The 14,958-nt window shown below is 35.6% G+C and overlaps 1 protein-coding gene across 2 annotated transcripts in view; it reads right to left on the minus strand.

Annotated features, from left to right (window-relative positions):
• Positions 1-364: 364 nt before the first annotated feature.
• Positions 365-14,958, minus strand: part of HERPUD2 (HERPUD family member 2) — a 42,283-nt gene continuing 27,689 nt past the window's right edge. Inside the window, exons 5-9 of one of the 2 annotated variants that reach the window (XM_029234191.1) lie at positions 14,153-14,307; positions 5,599-5,721; positions 2,508-2,831; positions 1,684-1,801; positions 365-1,224 (exon numbers count right to left, since the gene is read on the minus strand). In XM_029234191.1, coding sequence (XP_029090024.1) covers positions 1,063-1,224; positions 1,684-1,801; positions 2,508-2,831; positions 5,599-5,721; positions 14,153-14,307 — 882 coding nt within the window. In that variant the 3' untranslated portion in view covers positions 365-1,062. The remainder of the gene's footprint in view (positions 1,225-1,683; positions 1,802-2,507; positions 2,832-5,598; positions 5,722-14,152; positions 14,308-14,958) is intronic. The other variant, XM_029234192.1, reaches the window with a different exon arrangement.

The following is a 14,958-nucleotide window of genomic DNA, read 5'->3' on the forward strand; positions in this document are numbered from 1 at the left end:
TTTTGTTCTATTATCTAATCATATATTACTGTACCAGTACCATATATTATTTTAAAATACATATCATGTGAGATAAAAGTTCTTCCATAGTAAGCTCTCCTATCCTCATTTATTCAATTTTAAGCTACCCTATAAGACACTTAACTCCTTTCTTAAGAAATACTGAATTAACTTTCACAGGGATTTTTAAATAAACTAATAAGGTTTCAGACTACCTGAGAACTAGAAGATATCCATCTGGAATGGAAAGAGGTGAAAATGCCCTTGAAGACTTTAGCAACCAAAAAACTACTAAAATTTACATAGATTTTTGCATGTAATGGGTACATTATGGAAGAGTTTGAATAAATAGCCCATAAGACAGTTTACCATAATTGACCTTTTATTTTAAAAAATTACAGGGAGCAATTTCCAGAATCTTATTTTATAAAAGTACTGCCTATATCAAACATTTTATATCACTATTAATTCCATTGAAGAGCTGCCTTTTTTTTTTAAGGTACTAATTCCAATCGATGGGATATGCCCTTAAAATAGAAAGTTTCCATTTATTCAAATGTCAAAATTAAGATTATTGAGAAGTTTATTGCTTTATGGCTGGGCAAGATGCTACTAGCACATTTTAGGTAAATAATATTCTTTGTTAAAAACTATGAGGTCATTCTGTTTAAAACTTTCAGGATAATTCACAGAAAATAGATATATGTATTCAAATTATACATTGAAGGGCTGAGATATTAGCTAGACATTTATATGTGAAGCAGCTCTTTAAAGAAGACACACAAACAGGTCTGTCTTGGTATAATATACATAATTGAAATTAATAAAACCTGGAAGACCAATATTACGCTATGTTCTGTTAAGATCTTTAAAAAAAAATCACACATTTAGTAGTCCATTTGTGCTTAAAATATTCATATGCATGAGAAGCTTAAAGAAGAAAAAAACACCTCTATACATGATGATGAAAAGAAAGTAATAAATTTTTTTGAAATTGCACTGTTATTTAAAACACTTTCCTAAATTCAGACCCTCCTTTGCAACTGGCACAGTTTTTCAGGTCTAATTGGCAACCTGGGGAGGCCCCTCTGGTATTAGTGAAGTAAAGAAGGTGGTGATAAAAGACCAAGCTGATGCCATTAATCCAGGCCTTTGAATTGCACTGGCATCTTCACCTGCATCTTCTCCACTCTCATCTTCAAGCCCATCATCCATAAGACGCTCCTTTCAAACAAAAGAAGAAACATATTCCTAAGTGATCTGAACAGCTACCATTAACTCATGACAGAAAAGGAGAGAGCTAAATTCTTCCCAAAGGAGGAATATGAGCATTCTTAATAAGGAAGTGGAACTTCATAGTCATTAGAAATCTTCATTAAATCCAAAATTGATAAATTCCTCATTCAAGTTCAAAGGGATAACTGCCAGTTTAATACAATAAATTCTCACTGTGTGCATAATTTTCTTTTTAGACTATTTTTGGGAAGAATGATATTAGTTCTTTCCACTTAATTCTAATATATGACTGACAGTATTATAAGTTCTCCTAGATGAAACCACACATTTACATGTTAACTTTTCTTCAATACTATGGAATACCCCAAGAGTCTTTTATTATGTTGGTCTCATACAGTGCTGAAGAAACATCTGTATTTAAAGTATACGAAAACCTCATTAGCATACCATTTCTTCAAGTTCTAGATTGTTTGCATTCTGCACATCATTGTTGACTTCGGCATTATTGTTGGGAGCCTGTTGCTGACCTCCTTCTTGCCTAAAAGGAAACCATCCAGCTTGGTGTCTGCTCAGTAAAATAAAGAGAAAAGAAAATAAGTCACAACTGATTTTATTTGTAACACTATCAAACATTAGTGTCCTACAAGAGAAAAATGATTAGAACTATGATAAATGAAAAGACCAAACCTCCTACTTCAGGCCAAGAACTACCCCTCTCAAAGCAGTGACAGGAAAACAGGAATCAATTTAAGTCTAAAGTTTATCATGAGCTTAACTGACTCTATGCTAGATATTAAGACAAATCAGGAGTCATAAAATCATTTTTTGATATTTTTCAAAATGAAATTCAACTAGATATTTGTTTGCCTCTTGGGAAAAAGGGGGGGCAAGGGACAGTTAGTCTGCTTATGAAAAAAAATCTGACCTATACCTATAGGACTTACTATTGATAACTATAATTAATTAAAAAGCATATCCTCTGCAAGACTGCATCATACACACCTCAAGTTTTAAGTAATTGATAGAGCATATCTAACTGAACTAACAATTTTTATAAAAGACAGTAAAGGAAAAAATCTGCTTCTAGACAATTCTGATAAATGTTCTTACGTTACATAACCTGCTTTGCTTCTGATGCCAGATATCTGAAGACCAACATTCATATTCCTTGACTCAGCATTCACAACAGACTACCACATGCCAGATTCCATGCTGAACAGTTTTAGAAAGTAATTAAAAGAAACCACACAAAGTGAATGAACATCACTCACAAATAAACCAGTAGCATGGCTCCCATTACCATGATAAACCGACTAAAAGAAGAATAGAAGTACACAATGCTAAGGAGAATTGCAGCTCGTGAGAACGTGTACATCCAGTCTAGCCAGTCTCGATTGAAGTCTTCTTCGTTTAGCACTGGACCTCCCTGTGCATTCATTTGAACATTCTCATTCATGGGTCGATTTTCTTGGGCCACTAGGTTTGGAGCTGGTGGGGGTTCTTCTCCGGGAACGTGTGCCAGATTTAGAGGCTGTGAAGCAGCAGGCTGGGCTGGGTTGGCATTTGATGTGGCCTGAGCTGAAACTGCAGCTTGACTGAAATATTCACCAAAATAAATATTAAAAAAAACAAAAACATTTATATACTATATTTTTCAAAACTTCCTGGGAAGTCATATGTATTTGTCATAAACCTAATATAGAATATCACAACTCCCACACCTCATTTCCTAGGTAAGCATAATTCCCAGTGGAAAAGTGGGGCCAACATGGATGGCAGGAGTAGCTCAGGAAAGGATGTTCTCCCAGCCTGGTAGTCTAGGTTAGCAGGGGAGAGGTGGAAGAGATAAGAACAGCCATGTGATCACTACTGTTTCTCTCTTGCACTAAATTATAAGGTAATGACAGATCTTTTTCCAAAACTTTTCACTAATGGCCTCTTTTGCTCTTCTACAGAGGATAAATGACCCCCACACCCACCACCTGTTCCTTAGACCCGTGTTGTGAAAGATTTGTCTAAAAAAGTACATTAATCAGGGCTTCCCTGGTGGCACAGTGGCTGAGAGTCCGCCTGCCGATGCAGGGAACATGGGTTCGTGCCCCGGTCCGGGAAGATCCCACATGCCGCGGAGCAGCTGGGACCGTGAGCCATGGCCGCTGAGCCTGCGCATCTGGAGCCTGTGCTCCACAACAGTGAGAGGCCCGTGTACCGCAAAAAAAAAAAAAAAAAAAAGACATTTATCATTACCCTGTGTGTCCACTCTAAGTGATAAATGATTTGTATTAGTATTTTAAAATATTAACAAGATCCAGGTAACAATCCCTCAACCCCAATCCTGACTTTTGGGAACTCCATCTGGAGAACACTGGTGTAGGTCCTTATCAAGTTATGAAGAACTGTGGTCCTGAAGTTTGCTTATAATTTGATTGCTTAAAAGTCAGAATAAATTTTCCTTTAAAAGACTCCCAGTAAAATGATAATATATCTGAAATTTGCTTTAAATTATTTAGCAAAGGGGGGAAAGTTGTAGAACCAGACTGTCATGAATTGATAAATGTTGAAAAGCTGGGTGATGAGAACACAGGGATTCATTTCACTCTTCTATCTTTTTATATGTTGAAATTTTTCTACAATAAAGTTTTAAAATCAAGATAGCAAAATAAAATAAAATAGAAGTTTTCTAGGCTACAAAAGCCTATATTTAAGCCAGTTATCTAATACATTGTATATGTAGAGGGTTCTTTCATTTCCAAAACACTTCCTATCTCATGGACATTCTGATTCATAGGTGAGTTATTTAATTAAATGTGAAAACTTGAGGCTCAGAAGTTAAATGATGTACATAAGGTTATATGATTCAGTAGCAAACTACGATAAGCCCCACTTATCTTACACAGTTCTTTTGAGGTTATAAACAAGACAAGGGGTGTAAAGCATCTAGTGGAGTACTAAGGACAAAGCAGTCACTCAAATGATAACCATTACTATGGCGACAGGTAAGGTATAAAGAGGCTTCCTGGAGCCAAGGGGTTATACAGGAGAGCATTAGGATATAAAGTTAATAAAGCAGGTAGCTTCCTGGGGTAAGCTCTAGAGGAAGGATAAGGATACAGACTTCACACTGTAGGCAAGAGAGCCATCAGATGTTTTAGGGGATGGAGAATGACAGACTCAATTATGTGTTACGCAAATTAACCTGGCAGTAGTACAATGAAATATAGTAAAGAGCCTAAAAGGAGAAAAAGTGATTGCAGTAAAGTGGGTCTAATATTAGAAAAGATCTTCACAAAATACTGAAAGTAAGATATAGGGAAGGACAGAAGCTAGAAACAACATACTAACTCATCTTGGTAAGTTGTTGGATTCAGGGATAACAGAAGCCAGAATCAAAGCTGACTAAGGCTAAGAGCTTGGAGGATGATTAAGAAGAGACAGTATCACTGACAAGGAAGTCAAGAAGGAAAATGCACTTAAGAGGATGGTGCAGTTAAATTTCAGACATACTGCATTTAAGGGAAAGGCAAATTTCTCTATGGAAATCTCCAACAATTAAGTGGAGACACAAGAGGAGGCACAGAAGATGAAGAACGGGAGTCATCGCAGAGAGCTAACAACTAAGGCCACGGAAAAAGGAAATCCAAGATGACTGGCCCAGGACTGAATCCTATCTTCCCTACCAGACTGAGTATCACAAGGCACATGGTAGGTATACAAATACCTAACTGAACAAGAAATGTTACCATTTAGAAAAAGGGAAAAAACAAAGGACACAAAATGAGTGATCAGAAAAAGAATGAAGAGGATGACAGAATCACAGAAACAAGGACAGGAAAACATTAAAGAGAAGCTAGAAATGTTAAATGAACACACAGGAAGTCCAGAAGAAAGAAAACCGAGAAACTGTATTTGGTACTAAGATTGTTCCATGCTGATCAGAAACAAGACTTACTAAAATACCAACAGTCCAGAGAGCATATTAGCCACAACTGAGCCCTACATCAGTATGAGCCTCCCTGACATATGATTCTTTCTATTCCCTTTTTTATTTGACATCCTACCTTCACGTAGATTTGCTGCCTTCCAGTGTAAGTTTTCTCCTCTTAAATAGATAAAATGTTCTATTAAAGAAAGCACCTGAATACTGCTAAATATAATTAGGGGAGAGAGAGAGAAGCAGAGAATAGGTTTAGTTGATGTGAACAGGATGTGAACCCTTTTTCCTTTAGCCAAATACTTTAAAATAATTTTTAAAAACCAATAAAACACATCAGTAAATGAAATCCCAAATCAACTTACTTAGAATCAAAAAGAAAATAAAGCAAATAACACAATGAGTAAAAAAATAAACTCAAATTAACTTACTATTGCATATAATACTGATGCGCATACATCTGTTGCCACCATAGCATCTGCAGTGGGCTGAAAGCGGGATACACTGGGAATCCAGCCGGAACAGCCTGCCCAGGAAGCTGGTTGTCTACATTTCTAAAATCGAGTAATAAAGAAATGTCTTTTAATGCTCCAGAAGAAGTTGAAAGCATTTCTCTACATTTTTATTTCTGAACTACAAGTAATCCATTGACAAACGTATTAAATCTTAATGAAAAATACTTATTTTCAGCATTCCTCAAGTAAGACATTATAGCTTATGTAAGATGACCCTGACCCCAAGTATACAGAACAAGTAACATCACAGCCCAATTTTAATGGAAAAATAAAGCAAACGTGCGGCCAGATTAAACATCTGCCATCTTCTCATTTCAGCACAGAAGCCAAAAAAATACTTTCATTACATTTTTAGTACATTCTTCCTGAGAACCAAAACCCTAAACTTGGGGGAATTAGCAAAAGGATATTTTACATTAGTAATAAAATATTATTTAAAACATAGCACCTATCAACTGTAAAATAAAAAATGAACATTATTAAAATCTGTAAAATATTTTTTAGTTAAATAACCAAGATTAGCAGACATATTTATATATGCGTTCCTAAAGTAGATTAAAATTCTATTAATTCAGTAAAATTTGTGGGTGGTCACATTTAACTTTTCTTTTTTTTTTTTTTTTTTTTGTGGTACGCGGGCCTCTCACTGTTGTGGCCTCTCCAGTTGCAGAGCACAGGCTCAGCGGCCATGGCTCACAGTCCTAGCCGCTCTGCGGCATGTGGGATCTTCCCGGACCGGGGCACAAACCCGTGTCCCCTGCATCGGCAGACGGACCCTCAACCACTGTGCCACCAGGGAAGCCCACATTTAACTTTTCTATGCCTCAGTTTTCTCATCTCTAAAATGGGGCTAATAATAGAATCTTCCTCACAGGGTTACTAGTCTGTACTCAGTAAATGTTAGCTATTTTTATTTTTACTCTCCCCTACCACTAACTCTGAATATGACTTCAAAGTGTGTAATGTGAGGTTTGCAGAAATTCGCATACCTCAAGACAACTACAGGGATAAACATATAAGTAAATGCAGAATTTGTGAATTTTGTAATTCTCCTTTTCTTCCTATTACTTGAATTTTATCTTAGCTAATATTAGTTTGATCTATCCAGAGTGAGACAAGAATAATTAACAAATTCATGAACTTTAATTTTATATTCTAAAGACTGTTAACATACAATTAGTAAAAATTGATTATAGAAATCTAATTTAGAAGAGCTTGGGAGGCTAAGACTTATCAACAAACTGTACTAAAGGCAACTTGGTGCTAGATTAAGGCATCAACTCTCCTGCATGTAACCTGATATTTCCTCATCCTTGGAGGAATAATAGGAGCCATACAGTGGCTCCCATCCTCAGAAGATCCTCCTGCCTCCTGAATGCAGCCCTCCCCACTACTTCCCAAGCTTTCCCACATACTGAATGAAGAAGGAAAAGCAGAGAATCCTCCATGAGAGTTCCTCCCAGCTCTTGATAAACAAGTCCTGTATAAGAAGAGGAAAAGAACCTTACCCCACCTATACATTTAAAAAGATATCAATTAGTGATCAAATCTGGAGAGAAAGCCATACCACTGGAGCAGAGACGTATTATAAAACATTTATATAAATGTTTTGGCATTTGTATAAATGCTGTTAGCATTTCCCCCAGTGAACTGATGCATCTGAGCAAAATGAAAACTATCTAAATCAAGTATTAGCCATAATATTAGTCAGTATCTAGGTATATATTTAAATTTTCTTAGTATTTCCAACTAAGAAAAAACTCATCCCCCTAAAAGTAGAACTCAACCGATCTCTACCACTAAGAGGAAATATAACCTCACACAAGTCCATTACTTCAACTGTTAAATGTGAAGGCTGGACTTTGTCACTGTTTTTAAAGGTCAAGGGAAGAAAAGGCCACTAACAATCACTTAGAAAAAATTACTATAGCTTCCCACCTCACCTTCCTGCAGCCAAAAACATAAATGTGATTACTGAAACTATGTTGTCAAGAAAATAAATTAATAAATTCCCCTAGATGATTCCCATATGCTTCTTCCCTTTCTCACCAATAAGTTAAAAACTACTGGACTGTATAATTGCTAAGGTACATTCCAGGCCCAGGTTGGTATACTACAATTTTCCATTGTGTTAATTATCCTTCAGACAAAATGTTATATATTTGGTACTCTACAGAAAACAAGAAAAAAGAGTTTATTTGATATGAAATTATAAAGTTACTGTTAAAGCACATAATAATAGAGTAGTGAAACATATTACATAAGAATTTAATATATTCTAGAGGATGCATCATTAAATAACACAATAGAGAATTATTATTTGGAGCTGGGAAAAGTGATGACCAAATTGGTGGTTGGGGGAAGGGAGTTTAAAGGTTCACCTCATTCCATATTCAAATGAGTTTCAAGTAGACTAAAATAAAGTATTGAGTTAAACCACAGAAAATCTAGATGCAATTAGAATTGACTATTTACCAAAACTATGGAAGGAGGAAGACTTTCCTAACTTATAAACAATAGAAGAAAGCACAAAAAAGATAACGTATTTGACAACATAAAATTTAAAGATACTGAGCTTAGAAAAAAACGTTTACAATAAATATTAGTTAATATCTTTTCTATATAAAGAACTCACAGAAATTGAAATAATCATTAGGACACCAAATAAATGCAAATAAAATAAAGATAGGGATTTTTTATCTGCCAATATCCAGTGTTGGCAAGGGGTACAAGTGAAACCCAACTCTTTCATCGCCAGGAGGATAAATTGGAATAAGGCTTTAAAAAACAATTTCATAAAATTAAATACCTTTAAAAATGTTCACTTATACTCAACTGCCCAAGTAATTCTGCTCCTGAGAATTAGCTTAAAGAAATATGAAATATGGAAAAAATTTTCACATGTCTGCCCTTTTAAGCCTTTGTACATACTCATCCCTCTTAGGAACCGCACACTCAGCCTACTCCCACTCCCGGCCTCCTTTCCCCTAATAACAGAGAGAAACTGAAAACAAGGACAGTAGCTCATGATTGAAAAGAGAGAGCCTTATCATAGCACTTATCAGCATGCTTACGTCACCTGTTTTTAATTCCAGTCCTATGAAGGCATTTATTCTCTGATCTGTCTACTTTGACCTACTTCTACTTCTAGGAGTCTATCCTAAATATAAATGGCAAAAATCTGAAATGATATATGCACAAAGCTATTCATTACAACACTATTTGTAAAAGTAAAGATGGAAAATAACTCAAATATTCATCAATAGGAGAGTGGATTTCACAATTTATGCAGTCAGTGAATTGGTGTGCAGATGTAAAAAGGAATGAAAATCTCCATATCCTCCCACAGAATGACCTCCTGTATATTCTGTTATGTGATATTTTGTTAAAAAGCAAGGTGCAGAATATGTATAATATGCTATCTTTCATGTTAGAATGAAAAGGATATATTTATATGTGTGTATACACATTGTGTGTACGTGTGTGTATACACACTTTCTTAAGTTTTCACTATGAAACAGTGGAAGGATAAACCAAAACCAAAAAGTCATAAAAGTAGTTACGTATTATATTATGGGGAGAGAGAGAACAGGAAAAGGGAATAAAACGAAAGCAGGGCTCTTAATGTATCTTGTTTTATAGATTTGAGACTGGAACCATAGAAATGTTTTATGCAATTAAGAAGAAAGCTAAATCAAAAAGAAAAAATAACAAGACATAAAAAAAATTCAAAGATACGGAAACAAATGAACTCGTGTATCAAGTCTGCAGCACATCACACAGAGAAGATTTATTCTACTGACTTCAAAACATAGTATTTTAACTGCAATAGGATAAATTCTAAAGACAAAAAAGAACCATACTTGGGGGAAGGGAAACACTCAACTCCAATCCCCTCCGCCCATCCTGTCCACCTAAGGGGAAGGAATACTGAGAAGCACCAAGTAGGTTAGGCTCTGATAAACCCTAGCATGTGATGTTCTGGTAAAATCGTTTCTCCTGAGGGCAGACCTTGTTAAGAAGAACAGAATGGTCTGGCGTTATTTCAAAATCATTTTCTTTTCTCCTCTGCTTGCTAGAAACACGAAGGAATTCCTCTCTGGTATTTACTGTGAGGACCTGGTCAAGCTCCTAGAAGCATCTCAAGTCTTACATTCAAGTCAAGTTCATTTTGAGGTAACTTTTTTTTTTTTGGCCAAGCCGCACAGCTTGCAGGATCTTAGTTCCCCGACCAGGGATTGAACCTGTGCTCTCGGCAGTGAAAGCACGGAGTCCTAACCACTGGACTGCCAAGGAATTCCCATTTTGAGTTAATTTTTAAGTATGGTATAAAACAGTAGCCTAGATTCATTCTTTTGCATGTGGCTGTTCAGTTTTCCCAACACCATTTATTGAAGAGACTGTCTTTTCCTCATTATATATTATTGCCTCCTTTGTCATAAATTAATTGACTATATATGTATGGGTTTATTTCTGGGTTCTCTATTCTGTTCCATTGATCTATGTGTCTGTTTTTATGCCAATACCATATTGTTTTAATTACTGTTACTTTATAGTATAGTTTGAAATCAGGGAGTGTGATGCCTTTAGCTTTGCTCTTCTTTCTCAAGATTGCTTTGGCTATTTGAGGTCTTTTGTGGTTCCACACAAACTTTAGGATTGTTTGTTTTATTTCTGTGAAAAATATCATTTGGAATAATGATAGGGATTGACTGAATCTACAGATTGCTTTGAGTAGTATGGACATTTTAACAACACTAATTCTTCTAATCCATGAGCATGGAATATCTTTCCATTTATTTGTGTCTTCAATTTCTTTCATCATTGTCTTATACTTTTCAGTGCATGGCTCTTTCACCTCCTTGGCTAAACTTATTGCTAATACAGACTTTAAATGTTGTAGATTTATATTTGATCTGGAACTATGTCCAGGCTACACTATGCTTTTTTAAAAGGTTTATAAAATAAAATAGTATGATATTTCTATTTAAAAAGCATACTTAGAAAATTATTTGGAAGGAAACTACAAAAATGTTAGCAACAGTTATTTCTGGGTGGTGGGTTATAAGCGATTTATACTATTAAAAAATCGGATAACACAGAAGGGTACAATGAGTAGGTTTTCAGTTTTAGTAATTATAAAACAAGGTTGTTACTATTTCGGGGGGGGAAATTGAGTGTACAAAACAGTGGGTATTCTATAAACCAGTCAGCAGTTTTTGGAGTTAAATAAATATGACAGCACAGCACACTGAGTCCAAAACAGTCAGTCAAGATTTATAAATGTGACATTATAAATGGATAGCCAATGTGGTGATATACATGTACTGTTTGGTCTTCTCATGCTTCCTCAAGATCTTGATGGGCAAATTATCACCTGCATTACAGCTTCTTAAAAAGTGAGGTTCCCAGAATGCTGTTAAGTTGGCAGATTCCTAAGCACTACCCTAAACCTAGTGATTCAAAAACTCAGGGAGTAGGGATCACAATTTAGCAATTTTAACAAGTTCACTAAAGACTGAGAGTACTAACCTACATGGTGGAAAACACATGTGACTAGTTAAACATAAGCTGTACTGAAGTCTAAAAAAGGTGTGCAGAGATTATATTTTGTTGGTGAATTCTTCAAGGTCACTAAATTACTGCTCTTGTACATTTAAGGCTAAGGCTATGTTCAATAAAATTTACTTAAGGACAGATGTAAAGTCTTCATTAGTAAAAAATTACAACTATAAGATGAAATTAAATCACGTTCATTGTTGAACTGAATAACCTATTTACTGATCTTTCACTTAAATTGTTTTGTAAATCACAAAGTGCTCTTTCCAAATATACATTCATTTTCCAGCACCTAGCACTGGCATCCGTCCAAATGTTCAGTGTATCAGACTCACAGATGACTATAAATCTGTTTGCTGAATGAATGTACAATATTCATTTATAAATATGAATGAATTTATAAATAACTGCTAACACATCAGTAAACACTTTACATACATGAACTCTTAATCCACACAGAAATCCTGTATGATAAGTACCGTTATCTCCAGATCATGAGCAAACTGAAACAAAGTAGAGAAGAGACTTGCCCAAGTTAGTCAGTGGTTAGGGCCAGGATTCAAACCAAGGCAGGCTGGCTCCTGAATCTGTACATCCACTAAGCTATACTGCCCTCCTGATTTAAAACATTATTCATCTAGTAATAGATTCCCTAAGTGAAGCTCAAATCTTTAAGGATTTTATTGCTTATCATCTTAATACTCATTTTTAGCAAAATAAACACTATTTCAGATTTTTCTAATCTGTTTTATATACTTCTAAGAGCTAAATGCCTTTGTCTCCAAAGTTTGTTGATTTTCTCAACAGCCTAAAGAAATTATTAATCTTTTCCCAAGATAACCATGGTCTTATTCTGAAGATATGCAACTTTACATACTTTGTTTTGTTTATTACAAGATATATTCACTGTAAGTATGAGAAAGAGTTAAAAATCTTATTGTGCAGAGATAACTATTATTAACATGTCATTACATATTCTTCCAGGTTTATTATATCCATAATTTTCTCACTTTCTATCACTACCACCGTATTTGGTAAAATATTAGTAAAATCACTCTGTATAAATTAAGAGGAACTGAACTGTCTTACTCTGCAAAAAAGACAGGAAAGGAATCACTGTCATAAGATAGAAAGTATTTTAAGCCATTATTCTATAATGTAAACCGTGACAACACTGTTTTTTATAAATAACTAAATTTCGGTTTGTAATAATCATTTTCTGAAAACAAAAATATTGATAGTTTCATAGGATGCTTCATAAAAGTCTACAATCAGCCTCATCTAAACACTTATTTTTAGAAGAAAAACTCAAGAATATGAGACAGATGAGTCTTTTAAATATTTTGCTATATACTCCACTTTGTTTTTCTGCATTAAGAATTGAATTAAGTTTAAAGTTCTAAGTAGAAAGTACCTGTATGTTATTACATCCTGTTTGGCATAACAATCAGTGGCTACTCCTTGGTTATATCACTTACTACCATTCTGAGGAGTCCTAGCCATTTCCTTATTTCCAGCCTCACCATCATGGATCTGGAGCACTGTCACACACTGCAGTCCCACAGCATGATATGCAACACAAAACAACTATCACTACCTATTATTCATGTTTCCTTTACTTCAAAAGTACTCTGGTTTCAGACATAACCCAGGTCTAAACTGTATTCTCCAAGATCCTCCTTTCTGAGCTGTCTGAAAGATATGCTGTGGCTGTCGACTGCATTCCCCCCTGGAACAGCCTAACCCAAGAGGCCTGCTGTAATTGCTAAATATAACGTAGCCATAGCAAGCTTCTTGAGTAAACTCCTCCAAGAAAGACTCTGGATAACATGCAATGGTTAGCATACCTTCATAATACATCACAGTTTTATTCTACCTCAGTTGTTACCTGGCTGATCATAAACACCAGTGGAAGTTTTTAAAAGCATATTACTGGGCCCTATACTCTTCCAAGAACACTCTTATTCACCCATCTGCTCCCCAGAAGACTAATTTTCATAGACCTATAGTGAGACTGAGTAAAAACAAAAATTTTAGTTACCTAGATCCTTGTTATTCAAAGTATGTTCTAAGCATCAGAAGCATCAGCATCACAGGGGAGCTTGCTGGAAATACAGAATCTCAGGCCCCATAAGACCTACTGAATCAGAACCAGCATCTTAATAAGATCTCCAGGTGATTAGCACAAACATTAAAGACTGAAAAGTACTGCCCTAGACAATTCTAATGTACAACCAGCTTTCAAAAGCACTGCTCCTGGGCTTCCCTGGTGGCGCAGTGGTTAAGAATCTGCCTGCCAATGCAGGGGACATGGGTTTGAGCCCGACTCCGGGAAGGTCCCACGTGCCGCAGAACAACTAAGCCCGTGCGCTATATCTACTAAGCCTGCACTCTAGAGCCTGCGGGCCACAACTACTGAGCCCTCACGCCTAGAGTCCATGCTCCACAACAAGAGAAGCCACTGCAATGAGAAGCCCATGCACTGCAATGAAGAGTAGCACCCGCTCGCCTAAACTAGAGAAAAGCCCACGTGCAGCAACAAAGACCCAGCACAGCCAAAAATAAAATAAATTAATTAAAAAAAACAAAACACCATTCACTTAAAAAAAAAAAAAAAAAGCACTGCTCCTGGGAATTCCCTGGCGGTCCAGTGGTTAGGACTCCATGCTCTCACTGCAGAGGGCCCAGGGTTTAGTTCCTGATCAGTGAACTAAAATCCCACAAACCGTGTGAGACAGCAAAAAACAAACAAACAAACAAAAAACACTGCTCCACCTAACCCTCTAATTCTCAAAACATATAATTAGGTATATGAGTAAATTTCAAACGTACTTTGATTACTGAAGGGGGCTACCATGAAAGTCTGGAGTCACAGATTTTTAAGAGGCCCACAGCTATCAGTTTCACTCACCCTTGCATTACATATGGGAACTGATGACTCTGTGCTGGGTCGGTTTGTGCTTGTGGAAGGGTTCGTTGCCTCAGTCCTTCTGAGGACGAACTGGTAGCTAAAGACAAGGTTTCTTGACTGGATGATGGAGTTGATGATCCTGACAGATCTGAACTCTACAAACAAAAATGTAATTATTTTTTCAAGGAGATTTAATTCATTACAATCACAGTATTATAGACACATTGCTAAAAATGTACTTATGAAATCCCTCTGCAAAGAGTGAAGTTTAGAAATTTACTGATTTGACTCCTGTGCCCAGCTTAATAGGTAGATATTTTAATTCTTACGAGACTGAAGAGTTTAGAAAATCAAAATCACTTAATTACACATTAGTCCATTTCTCAACTATAAAGGGCTGAGTAGTAATTATATACAAAAAAATAGCACACAAAATTTGTGAAAATTAAATTCATACAAAGCTCTTTTCATGATGCTTAACACATAGGAAGTGTTTAATAAATGGTACTAATAACTGTGTCACTTAACAGTTACTATGAACTACTACTGTATAACAGCTACTGTATAACATGCTATTAGTAGTATACTCATTTAAAATATTGAGGAACATGCTAGAATTTTGTGTTATCTCTGACATTAACAAGGAACATAACCTTAAAATTCACTTAACCCCTGAGTCTCAGCTTTCCTATAAAAAATGAGATTGAACTAGATTTTCAAGATTTCTTTCAGTTGTAAAATTCTATTAGTTTATAGATACCACCAACAAATATTGTTTTTTTACAACATGAACAAGATACCAAACA

This window comes from Monodon monoceros, unplaced genomic scaffold (assembly GCF_005190385.1).
Source record: "Monodon monoceros isolate NGI ecotype Baffin Bay Population unplaced genomic scaffold, NGI_Narwhal_1 Super_Scaffold_2, whole genome shotgun sequence".
In the NCBI taxonomy this organism is placed as follows: domain Eukaryota; kingdom Metazoa; phylum Chordata; class Mammalia; order Artiodactyla; family Monodontidae; genus Monodon; species Monodon monoceros.